The sequence below is a fragment of the Simochromis diagramma genome, unplaced genomic scaffold (assembly GCF_900408965.1).
Source record: "Simochromis diagramma unplaced genomic scaffold, fSimDia1.1 OVJJ01000510.1, whole genome shotgun sequence".
NCBI lineage: Eukaryota > Metazoa > Chordata > Actinopteri > Cichliformes > Cichlidae > Simochromis > Simochromis diagramma.
In genome coordinates this window covers 1248813-1271939 of record NW_024387326.1, presented here as the reverse complement: position 1 = coordinate 1271939, position 23127 = coordinate 1248813, and the positions used below count along the sequence as shown (strand labels likewise).

The window sequence follows — 23127 nt, the reverse complement described above, 5'->3', positions numbered from 1 at the left end:
TTCTGTACACCAGAGCGTTTCATCATGTTTTCTAGTTTTCCTTCACTTAAAGGACCCTTCTGAGGGCAATCGATTTCAAAGTGCTTGTAGAGGCGCTCCATCCGGATTTATCCACAACTGAGAAAAACATTACAGGACTGTGACGTGTTTTCTCCTTTTTGTTGGGCAATTTAAGCATCAGTCAGGTTCATTTTAATTATTGCAGATTTTTATTTTTTTATTTTTTATTTTGGTTTTTTTTTTTGGGGGGGGGGGGGGGGGGGCGTGGTGATTTGAAAAAATATATTAGAAATTATGTGTTTACCTTTATCCGCCCATTCATTTCCAAGAACGGTGTCAACTTTTGTATATCAGGCTGGATCAATAGATGGCGCTATCAGTAACGCATCCCCAGCTAAAGAGCCACTCGTGTAATAGGAACAGAGTCAGTGCTCCATCCACTCAGAGTAATTCAATGAACTCAGCAGTCCTGGGTTATTGCGCTTAATGCCGCGTGGATTTTCAGGACAATTAACCAGCACCGGAGCTACGATCATAACTTATTAAAAGAGACTATCACGGCTTACATCGGTCCCGGTTCGCTCCTCAGAAGGACCATCCACCCCGCTGTCTGCACGACTCACCGTCAGGATTTCCGCTGAACTTGTTCCCAGCGAACCGGGAAGGCTGAGAAGTTGCGTTGTCTTGGACGCACTTCCCGTCGTTGTCCAGGACCCCGGCTGAAAGTTATGCCTTTGACGCCGCTCGGCACGCACACTCGCACGATGTTAAACAGAGCCGACGCTTTCTGTGAGTGTGGAAAATGATCGCAGCCAGCAGCGAGCTTTCCATTATGCTGAGGAGATGTCTTCTCACTTTCAAACCGTTCAGGTAAGAACACATTAGTTTGGCTTTCCCACGGCTTAACGCACTAGCCTGCTGACTTTAGAAACGGTAACGCGAGAGTGCATTTCCTCTCCTTTTTGATTTTTAATATGACTTTATTTTATTATTCTTGCCGCAACGTCGTAAAAAATAAATGGGATTCAAGAGAAATATAGCAAAACCACTGCAAATTGATCGTTTAGTGTTTCCCAGACTGTGACCGATTAGTGTTTCTTGCTTTTCCCCCCACAGTAGAGCAAGTTTTAAAAGTTCAGAGCTTGTCGATTAATTGGAGTAAAGAAGCGGCCGCTGTGCCACAATTAAGATTTGCTTATTCAGCTAAAGCTTCTCCACACAAGCAGCTTGGAGAAGCAGTGGAAGCAAAGCCAGCAGACAGAAACTCATTAAAACTTCAGAGTTTGACAACACGGGCTGAACGTAAGCTCGTGAACTAAACAGCCCCGCGTAATTAGCAACCTTGACCCCGCGCAATTATCTCACATGCGGCTCTATCACAGACACTGAGGCTGTAGTTGAGCGGCTGCAGTCAGCTTTCAGCCTTGCCTTAAAAAAAACAAAAGGTGTGTATGATAGAAGTGCAGGACCATCCGACCTGCAGTTCTCAGCACGGCTCCTGGAGCGTTCAGAGGAGCCTGTCTTAAGTCAATCGCTCCAAAGCGTTTGTTTTTTAAGCTTTAGAAATGTCGTGCTTCTCTCCCACATGCAGCCATTTGCCTGTAACAGAATGCTTTTGTTTTGGATTTCTGCTCGCTGAGCGCAGTGTGATGCAGCAAACCCATACATGTCATTGTTAATTTGAAATGACACAAGAGTACACAGTGCCCCCCCCAAAAAAAGGTTTTGGCTTGACTGAGACAAAATGAATTTTGAAAAATAGGTCCAAAATGTCATGAAGTATTCAGTGTCCTAAGTTTGAACTGAACTCTGCTGCACTTCCTCTGTGACATTACTCCACCTGTCCTTTGTCTTCTGCTTCTTTCTGTCTCCTGAGCTCTATCCTTGGCTTTTGGTCTTATGTCACAAATTGCCCTTTTGTCTGTCTCCCTCTCCTGCAGGATCTTTGTGGTGGGGATCGGCTTCTTCAGCCTGTGCTTTCTAATGACTTCTCTTGGGGGCCAGTTCTCGGCCAAGCGACCCGGAGATTCCCCCTTCACCATGCGAGCTGAAGGTAAGCCTGCGGTTATACATCAGTGCCGCTCGGCAGCCTGTGACTTCAGTGGCTGTGCCCTGCACTTGTAATGAACAGGCTGGAAACATGCTGAGAGCTTCATGGGGCTTCCTTGATTACTGCCAGTGAACTGACAGACCTGCTCACTTTGCTCATCAGGAGTGCGTCAGGGGGTACCATCGCCTGGAGAGGCTCCTCTCATCTACACGCCATTTTTTTTTTTTCCTCGTCTGCTTTCACGTCATGACCCTCTTCTGACCCAGAGGGACTCGATTTTAGTTGTAGTCGCAGCTGAAAATTGACTCATGGTTTTGTCCATCTTTATGCCGGTTATTTTACCCCGCGTGTGGGCAAATAGTGCAGGGCCATACGGTGTGTCATGCAGAGGAAGTAATCTACAAGTCGGCCAGATCCCGCAAGCTCAGCCAAACAAGTATAAGCAGAGCATTTAAAAGTGAAGTAGAAAATGACTGAGGCTATAATCATATTTACTGGTGATTTCAAAGATAGTTTGATCAATGGAGGGCTGGAAGCTGCGTGTTTCAGGGTGACAGCTACAGTTTTCACAAGATAATTTTAAAATACCAACAAAGGCTTTACTGTCACAGAGATCCCTCAAATGAATTCCACTCCAGAAAGAAATCCGAACTATGCGCAGCCATCCCTCAGAGAAACCGGTTATCTTTCAGGGCACGTCCTCTGTGTTTGTGCTATGTGCCTCTGCATACAAACCACTACAGCACAAGCCATTTGGGAGAGTCATTGTTAGCTTTTTGGACTTTGTGTCTCTCACCTTTTTATCACCGCTTGGCACAATGTTGACACTGTGTGTCATCCTCTGTGACAGAGACCAGCTGGCATTAGAAGAAGCAATGCTCCCTATCCACTGCCACCCATCCAAGGACGCCAGTTGTTACCAGTTTGTGTTAGCAACACACCACACTGATGCCAATTCATTCCTATGTAAAGTAGACAACGGCATGAATTTAATCTCTGCTGAAGAATGCAGTTTGGCTCTGGGTGGGTGAGTAAAGGGCACACCGTTGTGTGGTTTTTGTGCATGCAAGCTGTAAAGATGTTGCTGACTGAATTAGTACTAGAAACGTCTTGGTTATTAAAACTAATAATTCTCAGACCAGGAAAAAAAAATCTGTGTAATTCTGTAGTGTAGATGGGAATGTTGTATCAGGTGTGATCATGGGTGATAATTTTAGGGATAGCACCCATTTATGAAAGGGTATACAGAGAAGTGGTTCAAGGTGAGGAAGCCAGAAAGGAGGGAGTGTAAGACAGGAGAGCTGTCTGATTAATTAATCGCTCACAGGCTGCAGTCAAGGGAAGCCATGAGGCCTCCGGCTCATTAAACGCTGCTAACCAGGGAGAGCCCAACCATGTAAAGGCTCATTCTCCATGTGCATTTGTGTGTTTATGCACACGTGCCTGCTAGGGAGTGAGGATTAGTGGACCAGGAGTTAGCATAATAAATTAAGTTGGGATGAGTTACTCAGTGGAGCGGCACCTCGAAGGCGATTACTGTAGCTATCGCACCCATCGAGCCTTTGCACGGGATGCTCTGGAGAGCTGCAAGAGCAAAGGCTGGATGCATCGGACCCCACATTGTAGCTCTTTTCAATTTCTTTGTGATCATTTCGTAAAAAGAGTAGAAGCACCTTAACGCCCACAGTACTTTTGTATCGATGAAAATGGCCAGGCTGTGCTGACAGGAACCGCAGCTCTGTTTACTGCTCGTCTTGTGAATGACAATAACTGCCTGAAGAGCAAAAGGTGTGGGGAAAAAAATATGTAATTACTGGGTTGCTACCTTCTGTTTCTCTCCCCTGCCTCTACATTTCTATCATTCTCTTGGCTCTTTTTTTTTTTTTTGTTGTTGTTTTTTGTGGCTCTGCCAGAGACGGAGAAATGTACTGGGATGCAAAGCTCTATCCAGATTTAAAGTGCATGCACTTCCTTCATTACTTCCCTTTGAAAATAGGGGAAACTAATGATGTGGAAAAAGTAAGGGGGGGAAGGGGGTGGTCAGAGGGAGACCATTTCTTCCAGAGTGGGGTGCATGAAAGGCGGAGGCGTTTGATCCTAGATATCTTAAAGGCTCCAGAGGCGTACCGTAGCTTTCTAATAAGCTCTTTGAAGACCACCTTCACAGTGTGTCCTTTTGCCACGGGGGTCTTGATGCAGTTTAGCCATAAAGAGAGAAATGGGCCTAGCGCGGTTTCAGGTTTTTACCCAGTTCAGAGCAAGACTAAATGGTTCGGATGTTAATGTGCTCTTCATTCTTACATGCAAGCTCCATTACCTGAGTTGTTTTTTTTTTTTAACTGCTTTTCCTGCATCCTGTGAATTTGAATTTAATGAATATTAATTAATGAGTGAATATTAAACAGTTTTGCAGAAATTGCTCCTAAAAGAATAATAAAGTCATACAAAAGGAAATAAGATAATAATGAATAACAATCAGCTGCTTACAAGCTGCTTTAGCCTCATAAAGTGCTGAGTTACAGCAGGGCAGCAGGTGTGCGGGGAGTGTTGTTCGGCACCTTGTTTACTGCCATCCTTTCACAGATACTGATGGAACTTTTTTATTTCACGGATCAGCGATCTTCACTACGTGATGGATGAAAATGAGCCTTTTCTGACATCGATCATAGCAAAGCAAGGGTGTGGCATCTGCACGTCTAGCAAAGCTGAAAATGCGAGTTTGTTTTTTTGGATTTTTGAATAAAAAGTTTGATAATGTGCTTGAAATCGAAGCACTGTCACTCCACCGTGTGTGTATTGGTACTATGAATAAAATAAACCCAAGTTTTCTACTGCTGGAGCTTCACCAGCAATTGAGAAGAAATAGGAAATGATTGTGCAGGTGACTGACTGGATCTGTGCCTGACAAAGAAGAGGTGTGGATAAAAGATGACTGCTCATCATTCACACTTTCGCCTGGTGAAGAGAAAAAAAAGCAGATTTTTATTTTTTGGCTTGGATTGTGAGGGGGATATGACAATGCAGACACTGATTGCTGTTTGTGACAGTTTGTGGCTAGATTCAACCGCTAACATGCTTTCTCAGATTGTTATTTACAGCTTTCTGGTGCTGAGCATCTTTTATTTAAAGAATTGTCATCAGGGTGTATTGTGGCTGATTTATTGCATGCTATTTCCCCCCCCCTCCCTTGTTTTTTGGTATTACAATAGACAGATTTAGGCGGAGATAATACTCATGCAGTGTTTTTGCTGTGAACTATAAAGAAAACTGTTATTTATTAGTTTTAAGTGGTTAAGTTGACTGGACTGTTGAATTTTGTGTGTACATGTTAGCTAATTAATTGTGACCTAGGGAAATATAAGTACAACACTTTTGATTACAACTTTCTGCAAATTAGTAGCAGTAAAATAATTGCTTCCATTGGAGTGTGGCCACAGTGCTTGTAAAGTCAAAATAGAGCAAAAAAAGAAGCAATGGATTTCACACAAGCAATATGCTCTTACACCATACCGAGTCCTATGCTAGATGAAATTATTATGGTAGGCTGGTTGATTTCAATGGCTTTTTTTGGGTGGAGAGGATACTGATCAAGTATTGTCACTTACGTGAGCTGCAAACTGGGTCAGGAAGTTCACTTTCTATTCTTGTTGTATCCCTTTGCTTCCATGTATTTTTGTGTCTGTGCAAAAACAGGAAATATGTTCATGCAGAATAGTAGGCAGTGAAAGCATGAAAGAGGATAAAAGTACTACACTTCCATCTTGGAAAATAAGTGGAGACGCTGTGCAGGCACACAGTATGTTTCTTAGTAAACTGAGCTTTAGAAATGTACGTTTCAGAAAGTGAATTTGGGAAATTCAAGTGTAATTGATTTTGTTTTTCATAGTAGGTCCATCTCGTCCAGGGGTGGGTGATTAATTTTCTCAAGTGGCCACTTGGGAAAATTAATCATCCACTCCTAAAGTAGCAAAGTCCCAGTTCTTAAGGTCCCAGCTCACTAGCATCATATGAGAAACCAAAACTGTTACCTTCCGCAACAGTCCCAGTTGTGAGCTGGTGCAGACCTCCACAACAGTCCCAGTTTCTCATGTGACCCCTTGACAAAAGCAGTTGCACACACCAGCTCCAGTTGGTATATTTTTAACCATTTTGAGAAGGTAATCACGTGACGCTATCACAATACATTTTCCAAAATTAAAGGTAGTATCAGAACAACCTGATGCATTGCGGTGACTGCAGAATGATCCGCAACACATAACTGCAGAAAAACTGCAAGTGAAGAAAAAAAATTGCCCTAAGATACAGAATTTATTTGCTGGTTGGTCATGTTTTTGTTGTTGTAATTATTCACTTCGAATAATTTGGCAGTTAGACTAATTATCTTAATTGCCCTAATTTATTTGATAAGGACCAATCTTGGAGTCATGATGTAGTGATGGGAAACATTTGTCACATGTCCTCCAGTGTATTGATATTTGTATCACGATTGGCTATCCCTACTCAACTGAACCATTTCAGAATGATATGACCTTACCACGGGTCTTCTAATTTCCCTGCAGCAACTGAACACAGCCTGGCTGCTTATTATCCAATCTGGGAGCTATTAGAGAAGCTCAGTGTGTTCCCTTGTCTGGGAACAGGGTTTAAAAAACAGGGTGGAGTGAAAGCGAAGAGGTGTTGTACACACTATACAGGTTACCAGTTAATTTAATGTTCAAGAATTTGGACTGTGAGGAAACTAGAAGACTCCAACATGAATCCAGAAAGGTTTTAACTTCGATCCTTCAGGCCCTGAGGCACGAGTACAAAACAATTCACCACCATGCAGCTTTCTTATAATAATCCGTAATTTTTCTCCCCACAGACATAAACACATTTTTTTCCAAGGTCTTTGCCTAAGCACATTCAATTTAAAATAATATACTGGAGACTGCACTAGAGTTTTTAAGGATCAGCTTTAATTGGAGTAGAATTAGAAAAATTATTCAAAGAGCCGCTTGTGGGATGAACCTCTCTCCTGGGAAGTCCAAACATACCTGGAGACATGCTTACCAAATGGTTCATAGGCAGCAGGTTGTTACTGGAATGTCAGTTCATGCACAAAAGAGTGAGTTTGAGTGAAAGTTAAGAGTTGTTATTTAGATTCGGGTTCAGATGCCTTTCAGTACAATGCATAAACATTTGGTCATGTGTAAGGGAAACTAATATAGAAGAGATGGAAAAAGGCGGTTACCACAGTGCAAGCTCAAACCCCAGTGACTTCACTTATAGAAAATCAAAGTCTGAAGAAACAAAACACAAACAAAAAGAGGAAAGCACTTGTGGGTGGCCATGACCCAAAAGAGCCAACAGATCCCATCCCATCTGCCGAACGTGGATAGGATCTAGCAGGGATCTTAAATGGCTGCCAATGGCACTGGCACACTGCTGACACAAGCTTCAGGATCAATGCAGATCTGTGTACAGGAGGATTCTTTAAGCTTATCTTCAGAAAACTGACAGAGTTGAAGGAGCAAATTTTATCACTCAGCGGGACAACATAAATCCTAAACCAACAACCTATGCATCCAAAGAGCTTTTCGGGATGTCTGACCGAGCCAGTCACCTTATCTGCTGGAGATTTGGGCTGTGAGACTTCACAGCAAGCAAAGCTGGAGCTTGCTCTGCTGAAGGTCTCAGAGATTATAGGGGGAGATACAAAGAGCTCCCAAACTTCATTGAAGATACAGGATTTTCCACAAAATAGTAAAATTCTTTACTGCCACCAATAACCTTTAGATATATTGTGTTAAAAGGGCTATATCTCACACATAGTTCTTTCAATATTAATATAAACCGCGGAGAAGTCTCCACTTCTTTTTCAAAATGTGCTGAAGTGCAAGGAACAAAAAAACTAAATATCTACAAGCTGTAAATTGTCAACCTATGTGCTGCTGCTCTGAATAAAAATCCTAAAAATCAAACATCCAATTAAAATATATTTTCACATTTGCAAATTGATAAAGGTGGAATTTCTGTGTTTCGCACCGTGCGGTGTAATCCAAAAATCATCATGCGTAGGACTAAATGTGTTGGTTTATCTGCACACTGTGGATAGAAGATTAAGGTTTTAATTGAAGTTAGAGGGAGTCGTGTTTTTAAAAAATAGTGCAGGTTGTTTCCATTTTTCCAGGCTGTCGGGCATAATAAGAGGTTGGAGCTGCACACAGGATAAGTGACAAAGGTTTTCTGCTCTAATAGCTTCTGGATCTGGCAGCTCCCTCACATGTGCCAAAAAGCAGAGAGCAACTCAATCTCAATCAGCCTTTTCTGTAATGAATATTTGAATCTGCAGCGTGAGGACGGGGGGAGGGTTAGCTGAGCATGTCTGAGTTCAGAGCAGGAGGGAATGTATGATTTTTATCCTGGTGACAGGTGAGGTGGAGAGGTTCAGCTCTAAGCTCCCTCACGGAGAAACCTTGCCAGCCAGAGTGGATAGCAGGGAAGATTGGATTTATTTATTTAGCTTTCTGTGGTGCTAATGGGGAAAAAGAATAAATTATTGAGTAAAAGTCAGACTTTAAACACTGCTGCAATCGATAGTTTGCTTGATAGTTTGGATTTGTTTGATTTTTTTTTTAGCATATGCTGTATATAGATAACAAAATCTTTAAATCCTTTGTTTTAACCTGACAAAAACCCAACATCAGTTGGGCTTTATTCTTAAATCTTATATTCTTAACTTATTCTTAACTTATAGAAATTATGTATTTATATATTTTGAAAGCTTCAAAAAAAGCAGTTGAACGGTGGTGCTCCTGCTCTAGCATTATTTCATTCGAATCAAACACATAAAAGATTTGGAAGTGATTCCAAGTGTTGAACTTACACTTGGTAGCTGTTCAGTGGAAGCGAGGGAGGTCATTAGGCTGAAACCCAAACTAATCCAATCAGGGAAATGGGGGAAAAAATAGGAGTAGCCAAATCAGCAATTTGGTTAATTATTTAAAAAAGGATGAATGCACTGATGAGCTTAGCAACACCAAAAGGCTGTGAAGACAACAGAAGACCGCTAAAGTGCATGATGACAGAATTATTTCCATTGTTAAGAAAAACAACTTCACAACATCTAAACAAGTCATTAACACTCTCAGGAAGGAAGGAAGGTGTCAAAGTCTAGAACTGAGAGACACCTTCTTGAATGTAAATACAGAGGGGATATAACAAGGTGCAAACCACTGGTTACACTCAAGAAGAGGAAGGGCAGATCAGACTTTGCCACAAAACATTTAAAAGAGACCGCACAGTTAAAGCGAGAGGCAACAACCCCATCTTTGAACCAGAATGACGGGGAGGGAAAAGTATGGAGAAGGAACAAGTCATGATCCAAAGCATGCAAAATCATCTGTCAGTCATGGTGGAGGTAATGGTACAGCACGGGCAAGTATGGCTGCCAGCGGAAATGAGTCACTAGTGTTTATTGATGATGTGACTGCTGATAGAAGTAGCAGGATGAACTGTGAAGTCTGCAGAGCTACAGTCTCTGCTCAGATTCAGCCAAATGCTGCAAAACTGACTGAACAGCACTTCACAGTGCAATTAGATAATGAGCCAAAGCATACTGCAAAAGCAACCCGGGAGTTTCTCAAGGTAAATAATGAGATATTCTTCAATGGTCAAGTCAGTCAGCTGATCTCAGGCTATAGAGCATGCTTCTTAGTCATTAAATACAAAACTGAAGGCAGAGAGACTCACAAACAAGCAGCAGCTGAAGGTGGTTGCAGTAAAGGTCTAGTAGAGCATCTCAAGGGAGGAAACGCAGCACTTTATTATGTGCAAGGGTTCTTTGTTAGATTTTAGGCTGTCAGGTATTTTAAACAGTCCTATTATGTAAAATGATCTAGGTTTGTCCAATAAATCCTCTGAAAATGGGGGACTGTGTATAAATGTCTGTAATTCTGAACCTGTTAATATAGTACTTAGATTAAAGCTGAAACTTTGCACTTTAGTCACATTGATTGAAAAATCCAATCTGTAAAAAACCAAAACTACAACAAATGTCATTGTACAAATACTCACTGGTCTAACTGTATGTCAGTACACAAAGCAATTAAAATCACTCCAACTAAAGCGACCTCAGAGTGCTGCCAATGTCCCTTTTATGCTTCTACATTAATCACCTAACAATGCAATAGTATAATGCTGGTCTATTACTGTTTTGACACAATTTAAACTTTTTTTTTTTAATGACAAATCTTCAACTCTATCTTTGTGTGCATGTTTTGCAGCTTCAGCTTTAGCTCTGGTACTCTTTGAGCATTTCTGCTGTACTGCTCTTCCTCTGTACCCACACAGATTTATTCTCTTTTTAATATTTCAAGCTGTATCAATGATTCTCATTGATCTACAATGTACAGGTGGGTGGTATGACCTAAAACATGATTCCTAAACCCACTATATTTTTCTCAGAGAAAAGGAAATTCTTCTCATTTATTTGTCATGTTGCATATGTTAAGAGTAAACTACCCATCACTTTATTACCTAGTTTTACCAACCCAGCCTTGATCATCAATGACAAGATTACAGCAGCGTAACCTCTAGGACTGATGACTAGCTGGAGATGGATTTCTTTGAAGGAGTTTCTGGCAGGAAGGACCCCCCCCCCCCCCCCCCAACTTTTCAGGGGTTAACCATGTCTGCAGAACCTTGTGTGGTAGAACGTCCTGAATCTGTTTCAAACGCAAGGCTGATCAAGTTCATCTGGACTTGTTAGAAATGCAGTACTCTGCAAAAGTCTTGAAACACTCCTCATTTATTTACATTTTGCTAGGAACATAAGAAATGCAATAATTTACTGAAAAATGCAAAATGCATAGAAATACAATATATAAGGCAAGTGAGCAAAAAAGCAGCAATTTGCAAAGAAAAACCTTGAAAGACCTTCAGAGAAGAACTATTGCTCGAGAACATTTTTTTTTTTTTTTTTTTTTTTTTTTAAAAAAGGACAAAGTCTGGAGGCAAAATGTAAAGAAATGGGGGTGGCTTAAGACTTTTGTAATGTTTTTGATGAGCTAAAACCAAAGTGAATGTATTTATCAATCTAATGATGGTATCATGATATCCATGTCTTCACACTAAAGATGGGATCCAAGCTGCTGTTTCTGCTCACAGTCATGCAGTCTAACCTGCTGCTGGCCTTTCCTGGTCTGCCTCCACACTCTTTTGTTCCCACTTACAAATTTGTTGCTGATTTAAGCAGACTTGCTCTTGCAAACAAACAAGGCTTGACCTTTTCCCTGACGTGTTTTCCATCATTGCAGTTCGTTTCTTTATATTGAATACATATTTTTGGAAATTAAGTAATAAAATACAAAGTCTTTTCAGCTTTTTCTTGTATGTAGTTCCTAATTACAACAATAGTCATTTCACAGCTATTTTTATTGTGTGGTATAGACTCCAGAACATTTATATAATTCAGAGGAAGCAGGTGCATTGCAGAGTCCTTCTAGCTTTATCTATCAGTGGGCTAAAGTTAAAATACCATCTTTCCCTTTAAGTAGCATCTGCACACTGCTCTTTCTTTCAAAACGGTGTACACGGCTGAAGTAGTATATGTATATAATATGACAACATGCATAAATAATAAATAAATCACCATCAATAAATGATCTTTAAAGCATTTTACTCTACACTGCAATTACTCCTAGCCAGGTAACCACATGTATGGGCCATTATATTAACCTTTCAATAAGTCTTTGTGGCAGTTTTGCATGTTCTTTCTGTGCCTGTGTGGATTCTCCCTGGGTATTTCGGCTTCTTCCCACATTTCAAAGACATGAATGTTAGGTTAACTGGTGATTTTAAACTGGCTCTAGGTGTGAATGTGAGCATAAATTGTGGTATTTCTCCTGTGATGGATTGGTAACCCGTCGCCCAGTGACAGCTGGGATAGGCTCTGTCTCAAATATTAATTTACATAGAATTATATGAAGTGCCCGTGTCATCCCCACGGAAACCTGCTGATAGTTTTTCTCCAGGCACACGTGGGGGCCACTTGCTATGCGTCTCTTTGTGCTTTATTGTCCTTACTTATCGAGCTCATTAAAGCAGTGTTCTTTAATTCATTTATTATGTAAGTATTTCTCTTAAAAGAGCAGTTTTTGCAGCCATGTCAAATACGGGGGGGAAAATGTGAAGACTGGGACTCTGTTAAAGTTGCCCAGAGGGTTGCAGAAGGCAACAGCAATCAGACAGAAAGCATGGTGTGGGCTGTACATGAGCGTGACATGTCCTACTTATTTTTTTATGCTATTATGCCAAAGAGTGCAGGGCTCTTTGTTTTTGTTTTTTTTGTTGTTTTTTTTATGTCTGCAACTAAAATGAACACACATGATTTGTATGAATTGTATGATTTCAACATTGAGGTGGTATTAAAATCAGTAAAGGCAGTGGCAATCTCTCTGTAAACAACTTAGGCTTCACACACTCACAGCCATTTTCCAAACATACCAACATTTTCTTGGCCCAGCAGAAATGCTTCTGAAAAGCCCAGAGGACGAGCTTTAAATGCCACTGACTTGAAGGCTGAACATGTAGGGTAAAAGCAAAGTTTGCAATTGTAGACTCAAACACTGAGGCTTGGATGGCACATAAACAATTTGCCGAGGAACTATGGCCAGAGGGCACAGACGCGGCCTAACACATTTCGCGGTGCTGATGAGAAAACTGTGTATGATTGTGGATCAAGTGATGGGGAAAGAATGGGGAAAACACAGAGGGCCACAGCTACAAAGATAAAAAGATGCTGTATATTGGGCGGACAGGCTGGGTAAAAACTGTGGTATTGAACTTCTACACGGAGCCTGTGGGTGTATTGGAAGGCAGTTGTTTATAGCCGGTCAGCAAGTGCTTTGGACACAGCAGGCTACAGTAAAGATGGTGACCTAACTGGAATTTGTTCAGAATATTGATTGTGCTGTGGCACTTCTGAAATTGAGCCTTTAAAGGAGATTAGCTGTTGTTAAATGTGCCTTTTATTAACCAGCTGATGAGAAATGACACAGAGGAGGCGCTACATTAGCACGTAGATACACTATCAACTCCTGCTGCACCGCTGTCGGTGCACTCAGATCTGCATGGGAAATAACACATTAGCGAATGTTTCCCAAGAGACGACAGAAAACAGGAGCAAAAGGCTATCTGATGAGCAGTTGATTGCAAACATATATAAGGTTTAGTGCTAAAAATGCACTGTGCAGGAAAGGTGGGGGTGGCGGGTGGGGTACAGTCTCAGTAATAGTGATTTACTTGCACAACGTGTGAGAGCTGGATCATTACTGTGGAAAAATGTGAATTCTTCCCACACTTTAGCCCAGGGGCTTTGTTTAGATTTACTGCAGCGAGTAGACGGCAACTGATAGGGGATCATCTGAACCTAGCAAGGTGTCTGAATCCCCCTTATTAAGAAACAGACTTTCCTTTTTGTTTGTTTTTTTTAATAGATGGCTTTAAGTAGTGGTTGCAATTTTCAAATAGACGTTTATTTATGTGGCCTTACATGCTACAGTTTAGACAACATGGTAATACACTAGCTTTCTTCTTTCTAATCTTCTTTTAAAAAAAAAAAAAAAACACTAAAATCCTGGTTCAGTGTTTTATAAAAGTGTAGTATTAAACTGCTGCTATAATGCTCCAAATCTTAAAGGGAATTCGTTTATTCTCTTTCTTTCTGCCTGTAGAATAAAAAATTTGTTGTCTAACTACTGAATTATTCAAAAGGAGACGTCTTTAGGCCAGTTTGACTGAGGATAATAGAAAAGCCTCAGCCAAAGAACAAAATATGCACAGGCAATGAAGGAAAGTATATCAGTGCAACATTTCTGTGAACCTTTTTTGAGAGGCACTCCTTTTTGGGGGGGGGGGGCACACATACTCTCACAAACAGCAGAAGAAGTTGAGTTTTTCTCCCCTCTCCTTATTTTATTTACTGGAGATGTAATGCAGTTTATTTATTTATTTTATGTGAAAGGTGACTTTTCCCTGCCCCGTGATAAATGAACCCTGACAAGGGAAGTGCAGCCTGCACACATTGCAGTTTCCAAAGCCTAATGCAATTGATGAGGGAACGCTCAAAGGTGAGGTTTTATTTTCACTCTCTGAGAACAATATGAGGCTATTGTTGGTTTCGGATATTTTCTTTTTTTCAGGAATTCAGGCTACAAATTCACTCCAAAGTCCCAAGAGTGGCACTCTTTTTCTCGGTTCTTCAATTTTTTTTTCTCATCAAAAGCGACTTAAGACCTACCGCCTGAGGCACGCCGAGCTATTTGTGTTTTCTTGGTAATTCGTGCATTTACATTTTAAAATGAATACTTGACGTTGGGCTTAGTGTGACTGAAGCAAACAGCAGAGGGTCAGGACCTTGGCTCAGCATTCTGCATTCTGGGACCTGCTTTGACCTGGTTGTCTGTTTCTGCAAGCCTGTTAATTGACTGGGTATTTGTAAACTGCACCCTTCTGGGTTACCACCAGTCAGGTCATTAATAATCTGAACTAAGCGTCAAAACAAGTCCAACACTGAGAGTCTAATTTGACCATTCCTTTGTTTTGCTGGGTGTGCTGGTTCCCAGTGAGCAGCTGGCTTTAGTTATGAGGGATGAAAGTACATAGAAAATTGACTGAGATGATGTTAAAGGTAAACCAGAGTAAACTGGGTAATGAATTAAAGTAATATCATAAGTAATATAGTAAGACAGGCTCTTTGAGAATCCATGAATAGGGAGCAAAAGAGGCTGAAGAGGTGGAGGTATGCTCTGGAGACAAAAAGAAAGAAAAGTCAGTAGAAGCAAGACAGAATACATTTGTGTACATGAGAGGGAGGCTGGTTTAACAGTGAAGATACCAGGAGCAGATGTAGTGAAGGTGGATGAGTTTATCTACATGTGGTCAAACATCCAAAGCAAAGGATGGTGCACACGAGAGGTAAAGAAGGATGAAGGCAGGTTGGAGTTTCAGGGGTAATTTGTTGACCCAGGAGAGTTCAAGATGTTAACATTTTCATTGAGAGTGACCGGACACTATTAGCAATGAGTACATCTGAGGGACAGCTCTGGTTGAGATAAAGGACACAAAGTTAGAGAGACAAGGCTGACATGTTTGGGTATGCCCACAGGAGGGATAGTGGGTAAACTGAACAAATGATGGTGAACATGGAGCTGCAAGGCAGGAGGAAAAAGACCACAAACAAGGTTCATAGACGTATTGAAGGAGGACATGTAGAGGTTTGGCTTGACCAGAGGAGGATGCTAGAGATGTGGTGAGATGGAGGCAGAGGGTCTGCTGTAGTGACCTCTAAAGGAGGCAGCAGTTTACACCTGAATGACTTCTGTGTTATTTCAATAAATTCTTGTGCCTTATCCTCTTGCTTTTGATTTCCTGATCTTCTCTGTGCCATCTTTCTGATTTTTTTTTTTTTGAGGTGTTATTAGTCACATAGTATTTATCTGTCTCTGTTTTTTGTTTTGTTTTATTTTAGTACTTGGTGGCCAAGAGTCTCGTGGGGTGCTGAGAAAAATCTGTGACATGCTGGAGGTAATAATGAAGAGGATGGATGTTCTGTCAAAACTGGGCAACACAACTGACACCCACAGGCTGGATGAGCTGAGCTCGGCGCTGGACAGGTACAGTATAGCACTGGCTTGCATTTCGATATGTGTATACATGGATATAGACGTATATATGATGCCAAGCTAGAGTTGTGTGTTCTGTGGTTTCCTTGGCAACTGACCTTTTCTTATGCCTGCACTTGCTCCAGGTTTAAGGATAGGAAGCTTCCAAGCTTCCTCCTTTTGGTGCATTTATTATTAGTTCCCCTGTTAGATATCATGTCCATCATCTATGTGTCTTCATCATAGACAGGAAATCTTTCCTCTCAGAATTCACTTCTGTTGATCTCTAGAGATCTGCAGGGACATTTTCTGTTTACAGTATGGCTTGTTCACTGTGTAACCGATTCGATCTGCATTTAATGAACGAAGGCAGATGTATAGTGCCTCACCTAACCTCAACCCTGATTTCACAAGTGTGATGGGAAAATATTTACTGGCTAAAGCTCCACATGTTTATATTTCTATGTTACAGTTTAGTTTCCACTGCAGAATGCTCCCTGAATACACCCTCAGTCTCACAGTTCTAACAATCATTTAATTGGCCTCTCAGGGACTAAACTGGAAATGTTACGGTGACAAAGGGCAAATAGTTTCAAAACCAACCACAAATGCTGATACGTATTGGGTAAAAGTTCACACTTGAGGTTAGCGTGAAATCTCCCAGCAAGAAAAATTTTGCTCACCTAGTATAATGCTGTGAAAGTAATTAAGCTGTCCTCTTGCTCTTCACCAGCTGATAGCCTTTTACGCTCCCAGATTCATGGAAATATGAGATGCTTCTGTGTGAAACAACCAATGTATGTTTGCACAATGAGAGGCTGTGCGTGTGACTCCTGTGCTCAATCCGGTCGTTAAGTCTGACGTCACTAGCCGTGTCTGGGCCTAAACTCCGCTGCAGGTCCATATATCAAACGATCACTATGGCATTACTGAGAGTTGAAAAACTGTCTAAAGTCTTTCATCTTTAATAAAATGACCAGCGTTCTGCTCTACCAGGTGTAACAATCGAGTATAACATTTAACGGAGTTAGAAGTTAGCTCGCTAGCTTCTATCTAAATACAATATAGCATGTCCTGACTGCGGGGTTTTGGAAACAAATTAAAATGTACAGCTCTGTTATCACTTCCAGCATAAATGAAGACAGAAAACTAAACAGCAGTGACGTTTGTAGGGTGACTGAAGTTGGTCTAGCTGGTATATAATGATGTGCTATGTGACTGCTAGCAACACAGCTATGTTAGCGTAATATAAAGAAGCTAACTTTTTTTCCACTCGATAAAAGTTAACGTGAGAGTTCTCGGTGGTCAGGAACAAATGTAATCGCATGGCAGGATGCTGTAAAAGGACCAAACTTCAGCCAGGAGAACAACTGAGATAATCCATCCACAATACGAGGTTAGTCATTCATATACTGCTGCATGGGCTGGGCTGTAGTTACATCCTAAGGTTTTAAAAACTGAGCTTAAATAAATGATTAGCGGTAATAAAAGCCGAGGGAGGTCAACAGTGATCACTGACTGTTGTAGGAGCTTTTTGAGATTAAATAGAAGAAAATACAAAACATTAAACATGTTACCAACACATAAGCCATATTAAACGCAGACTACTTTAGACCCGGAAGTGGGATTCGTCACGTCATCACTTAACGACCGGATTGTATATCTGTGTGACCGCTAATTAATCTGTGCTGCCCTGTTGCAACTTAAGGGATAGAAAAAGATCTTTGGCTGCCACTTGCTTCTTGGGTGCTGGCTCTGTATGGACTGAAGTGGAATGAGATTGGGTTTTAGAATTATGTTAAGTTATGCATATAAGCACAGTATGATTGCTTTCCCCTGACACACACGCGTGCACACACACAAAATAATAAATGCTGCCTAAATGAAATCAGACTTTTTCTGCTCGATCTGCATCTGGCCCTGGACCACTGTTTCATTTGTTTTTGCGAGTTTCTGCGGGTTTACATATTCAGAGCTGTTTAACGAGCAATATAAATTCCAGAAATACTACTATATAACACAAGTGCTCATTTGAATAATTCATTTAAGTGTCATGTAAAACAGCAATGATACACTGCAATAAAGTGGTTCCATTAATGAATGTTGGTTGGTTACAACGCAAGCAGCAACCGTCGTTAAAGTTGTGTGGTGATGTGCAAAAGTTTAAGGTCACGATGTACTTTTCTCTTAGTCTTTGCATGTCAGATGTTTATGAAGCAATGTGTTGAGCCGTGCAGAGACGAGGGTCAGGCCGCAAAGGATCGTCTTTAACCGTTTTAATAGTGTTCACCAGCAGCTGCAAACATAAAATATTTACTCTTGTGAAAACTCTCCCTGCAAGGCAAATCTAGTAATAGCAACCTATAATCGTATTATCTAACTACTTTTCTTTGGACACACTGGGCCTATCTGAAGTAGAAAGTGTAAATAAGTGGGGAAAAAACTGTTCTTCTCCACAGCATCAGCACTATTACACAGATTGTAATGCTACGAAATGCTAATGCTGAAGCTGTTATTTGCTAATTTGGTTAATCAATCAAGAGGATACAGATCTAACTTATTTCCTCTTCTCTAGTTACAGTTTAATCCACATGTTTTTGGACAGTGAGATATTTTTGTAATTTAGCCTCTGTACACCACAGTGGATTTAATTAGACAATCAAGATCTTCAGTATAAAATTAAAAACTAAATGTGACACTTCTGCTAAACAGCTTGAATTAAAACTGAAACTCTGCACTTTAGACACATCATGAATATTTCATTTAAAATCCACTGTGGTGGTGTACAGAGGCAAAGTTGTACACACACACACACACGTCATTGTCTAAATACTTATGAGAAACAAATGGTTTGGCAGGATCATTGTGTTACCTTACTTAACACTTATTTCAGCCACAAATGCGTATTACTTACTCACTTGCATGTATAACCAGAGAAAATAGCCAGCTAATGCTGTTTTCAGGTGAAGTGATGTCTGAAATTGAGTATTTAAGCTTAAAGGATTATTTAGTTTTTAGTTGTGTATGGTTACACTTGCAAGATAATATCCAGCAAGATATCAGGAGAATTATGTTTTTTGTTTTGTGTATTTTTTAAGAAAACTGATTTGGTTAATTACTACAACAAGAACTACTTCCTTAAGTTTAATGGAAGACCGTGGTTTGTCTTACAAATACACAATGCATTCAAATGTACCTGACATACATTACAAGTGAGTGAACACATCTTTTAGAGCAGTGTTTCCCAACCGCTGTGCCACAGCACGTAGGTGTGCGTGAGAAATGATCAGGAGTGCCATGGAAGATTGTCTGGCTCCACCTGATTAGTGCTGTAAGCGATCGTCGTGAGTAATGCGGAGTACAATTACATTTTTCTTCCACTAGAGGGCAGTACAACTACCTGCTCTAATTAATTGGAGGTAAATGATCTAAATTCCAGGAGCAGGACCACGCCTCCAAACACACCCACCCCCCCCACACCCTAACCGCAGCTCATTTCTTGATTAAGCCATTCGCCTTTATCTACTAAAAATGCTCATAAACCTAAAATGACGACGTGGGCCCAGCTAGTGAAATGGGTTACCAACTGTTAGTAAAACAGAAGAAGATGAAGAAGAAATAATAGTCATGCTGCGAGATGATGGCACGCGTAATAGTAATAGATAAATATTTGAAGAGAAAAAGTAGTCAATCTGACCTGGGTCCTGGAGAGAATTCGGACCCAGATGAACGCCCAACAGTTCATCAAAAAAGCAAAAAATGGTGCGCTTGGAACAAACCGAACCAATTCCGCTGTACCTGGTGCACGGAGAAAACTTATCAATATGTTTTTTGTGACATTTTTGTTTGGTGGTGTGCCATATGATTTTTCTAATGTGAACAATGTGCCATGGCTCCAAGAGCGTTATTAAACACTGGTCTAGAGCATATATGATAAGAGCAATCACACTGACCAAGAGAACTACAGTCTTCCCATAGTAAACAGGCCTGACAATTTCGGGTCCTTCTTTAGATTATTCCATTTAAAAGGTGAAGGATAATTAAAGGCCCTTTTTCCAACTGGTGTTCTGACTTTGAGAGTGTTGGCTGCACCGGTTATGTATTTATATGCACATGTACACAGATAAGAAAACGCCAGCCCAAGCAGAAAGGGATAATTTAAAAAGCAATTGGTAAAAAGTCTGTGGGCATACAGAGAGACTGTCATGTAATTTCCACATTCAGTAATAAAACATAAAGCACAATGGTAGACACTGATCAGATGCATTCAGAAAGAATAGGTCACTGTAATCCAAGAAATACTGGGAAAGAAACGTTGCAGAAATCAAGTATTTCCTCGCCTGGAGAGATGAACTAAATTTATTCCAAAGAAAGAAACTTAATTTAAGTTTCAGCTTGAACACAAGCTTTTCAGTGTGAATTTTAAATAAGAAATTCAGATCTATAATGATGCCTAAATATTTATATGTTGTAACCGATTCAATTTCAGTCCCTTGAGCTGTTTTCATGGTTTTGATGTAAGGGAGTTTGTGTGCCATCTTTTTGCCATTTAAAAATAAGTTGAACTAGACTTTTGTTTCTTCCTGCATTAAACATAAACTTTGAATTAAGTGCCACTAAACGACATCAAAGACAGGCTGCAGACCTTTCAGGGTTTGTATTCCTGAAGGGCATGAACAATAAATAACTGTGTGTTCTGCAGGTTGGGAAATATGGTGAAAAAGTTTTAAAACAAACTTGTTTAAGGTGTTAACCATGTGTATAAAAGTCTTTCTGTTCCAAAGTTTTCTAGCAGCAAGACCAGGAGACAATCTGGGTGCACTTCAAACTCTTGCAAACAAAATGACTCGCATAGTGAGGGGATGAAAGTGGATGCTAAGAAAAAAAAACAACATTTAAAGATTTTACACTTATTCTTGTAAACATAGACCTGAGGATTTCCTTTGTGTATTAAATTCTGTATACCTTTGGGTTTTCATATAGCTGGTTGGATAAGAGATTATAAAACATAATTCAGGGGACATTGCAGATCACGACATCTGACATTTTTTTTTTTTTTTTTTAATAAAATGATTTATACATCAGCTAAAAATCAAAATAATTAATGTCTGAGCTGCAAATGTTAGTAACATGTATCACAATTTATAGAAATGTATACACAGGTTTATAACAACTTACCGAATGCTCATACAAACAGTACATAACTACCTATGAATTTTAGACATCTTTAAAAAAGTGTTTTTTCAAATATCAGCAGAAACTCATTGATTTTTATGCTGAGGCATACCGGGGTTTCTCACAAGAGTATTTTATAATTCATCGCACAAATTCTTTAACAATTAATGGGGGCGTTCCCAAGGTGAGTAAGTTTATATTTTTGTAAACTTACTTTGGTATTTAGTTTTTTTTTTTTTTTTGTTTTTTTTCAGGTTCAGGTCTGGATTTTAACCGGGCCATCGCAACACCCTCATTCTTTTCTTTTGCAGTCTTTCTCTGCTTGACAGCTGATATGAGGTTATGTCTGTCCAAAGGACGTTATTCAAGAAGGCTTGTAGCTGGCTGAAATGCAAATTTGCAAACCTAAAGTGTGCTACCATGTTCTTCTTAGAGATGACAGGCTTTCTCCTTCCAACCAACCTAGTTTTTCATAGAGCAATGAATTCTGTGAAAGAATTTCTTTTTCAAATTTTTGTAACCTCTGGGTTGAAATGAAAGGTCCTGGATGTTGAAAAGTTCCTGATACTCCCCTGTTATTTTTTTATGTATTTAGTTTTGCCTGTTTTCTGGCATGCTACGAAATTATGGCAACTTAAAATTGCGATATTGCATAATGTTGCTGATTTCGGACTCTTCTTTTGTCTTCATCCTAGATGTTCTTTAGTTCATCCAATGCATCGTCTTCTCCATTGTAAATATTGGTTCCTGATCCTTTCGCCAGCAGCTTTTAGGCCACAGAGGTCAATTGGAGTGAAACACATTTGCTAACAACCTAATTGTCTTCTGTTTTTATTTCCCCAACAGACCCGCTTTAATATGCAGAGTTACTATATTATCTCAGCAAATAAATTATCTGTCAGTGTTTTAAAAGCTTTTTCGATTTCACGCCTCAAGATCTAGATAATTAACATTTCTTCTTCTGGTTCACACTTACTGTGAAGAGTGGGAAAACAACAAACTGAATGGAAGGAAGCTGTTATAGAAATATAGCGCTGTGTTTCATTGACAAGCCTATTTGTGGTTCACATTTAAGATATTTCGGGTCTTTACAAAGTGTTTGTGTGTGTTTTTGTGTTTCATATGCTTGATTAGGATCCAGCCCATTGGTCTAGTGGAGCGAATTCAGGCCATAGCCCAGAACATGTCTGACATGGCAGTTAGAGTGGAGCAGATCCTGCAGCGCAGCATGGCCTATAACAGAGGTATGATTTAAAATGCACACACAAACACACACACACACGAAGAAAACAAATACAGCCCCTCTGATGAATCTTCCCGTCAATCTCCAATCCATCCAATCCCACAGACGCCTTTCCTGCTGCCCACATACTATAAGCCAAACTGTCAAGTTTGGATCCAGTTTAGCACTTGGCTGCACAATTTATGTCTAACATCCACTCGCTTGTTGGTCATATTGAACATGATAGACATTATTCACAGAACATTACCCTGGAGAATAGCAATCCAAACATGCAATATCAAAACTACACAACTGCAGGACATCTAAATCACAAAGATGAATTGCTGCCTCGTTAATGGGATCCGGGTCTTGCCAAGCTTTCTTTATTGCCCTTCATTCTCAGTTACTTTATTGGGAAAAGAATAGAAATCAGCGTGATTTAATTCACAGCTCAGTTCCTCCTCTGTACCCCCACCTTGCACTTGACTGAAAACAATTCAACACGACGTCCGATTAAAATACGCCAGATCATTTTTCTGTTGACATAATGGGCGATATCACTCAAGTGGGGCTGATCTAGTTACTTTTGGTTACAGCTGAATGGCAGTGGCACTTTTCTTTGTGAGAGCTCTGTTGTTATCATGCTAATCAGTAAGAGTAGCTGGCAATTATTTGTCATCCATTCTGCTCTTTGATGCTCGGTAGGTGCTGGTGGAGGAGCTGCAACTTCTTCTTTTTTTTTTTAAATTAGGCTTACTAGTGCTGGGATTTTAGACGGGAAAGAGGAAGGGGAGAGATACTCAATGCAACAGGAAGGGGCAAGAGGGGAAAAGGGAAGCAGGATTGTGGTGGGGGCGGATTCCAATTTTTATGAATCGCACTAATGCAATCTATCTATAGTAAATCCAGTGAGCTGGCTGATGAAGAGATTTTGGCCATTTAGCAGGGGAATATGAGCTTTTACAGGAGCTTGTCTGTTATCTGCCTTTCTCTCTAATTTATCTCTGTTCATCCCAAGGGCTGGAGAATTTACA

At 40.3% G+C, this 23127-nt stretch overlaps 1 protein-coding gene across 5 annotated transcripts in view; it reads left to right on the top strand.

Moving 5' to 3' along the window:
• The first annotated feature begins 325 nt into the window (after window positions 1–325).
• LOC120717839 (alpha-1,6-mannosylglycoprotein 6-beta-N-acetylglucosaminyltransferase B-like) overlaps window positions 326–23127 on the top strand; it is a 68522-nt gene continuing 45720 nt past the window's right edge. For 2 of the 5 annotated variants that reach the window (XM_040006101.1, XM_040006105.1), the window contains exons 1-5: window positions 326–870; window positions 1941–2053; window positions 5766–5771; window positions 15564–15708; window positions 22006–22115. In XM_040006101.1, coding sequence (XP_039862035.1) covers window positions 803–870; window positions 1941–2053; window positions 5766–5771; window positions 15564–15708; window positions 22006–22115 — 442 coding nt within the window. In that variant the 5' untranslated portion in view covers window positions 326–802. Of the gene's footprint in view, window positions 871–1220; window positions 1446–1940; window positions 2054–2110; window positions 3078–5765; window positions 5772–15563; window positions 15709–22005; window positions 22116–23127 lie in introns of those variants that run through there. The other 3 variants (XM_040006104.1, XM_040006102.1, XM_040006106.1) reach the window with 3 other exon arrangements.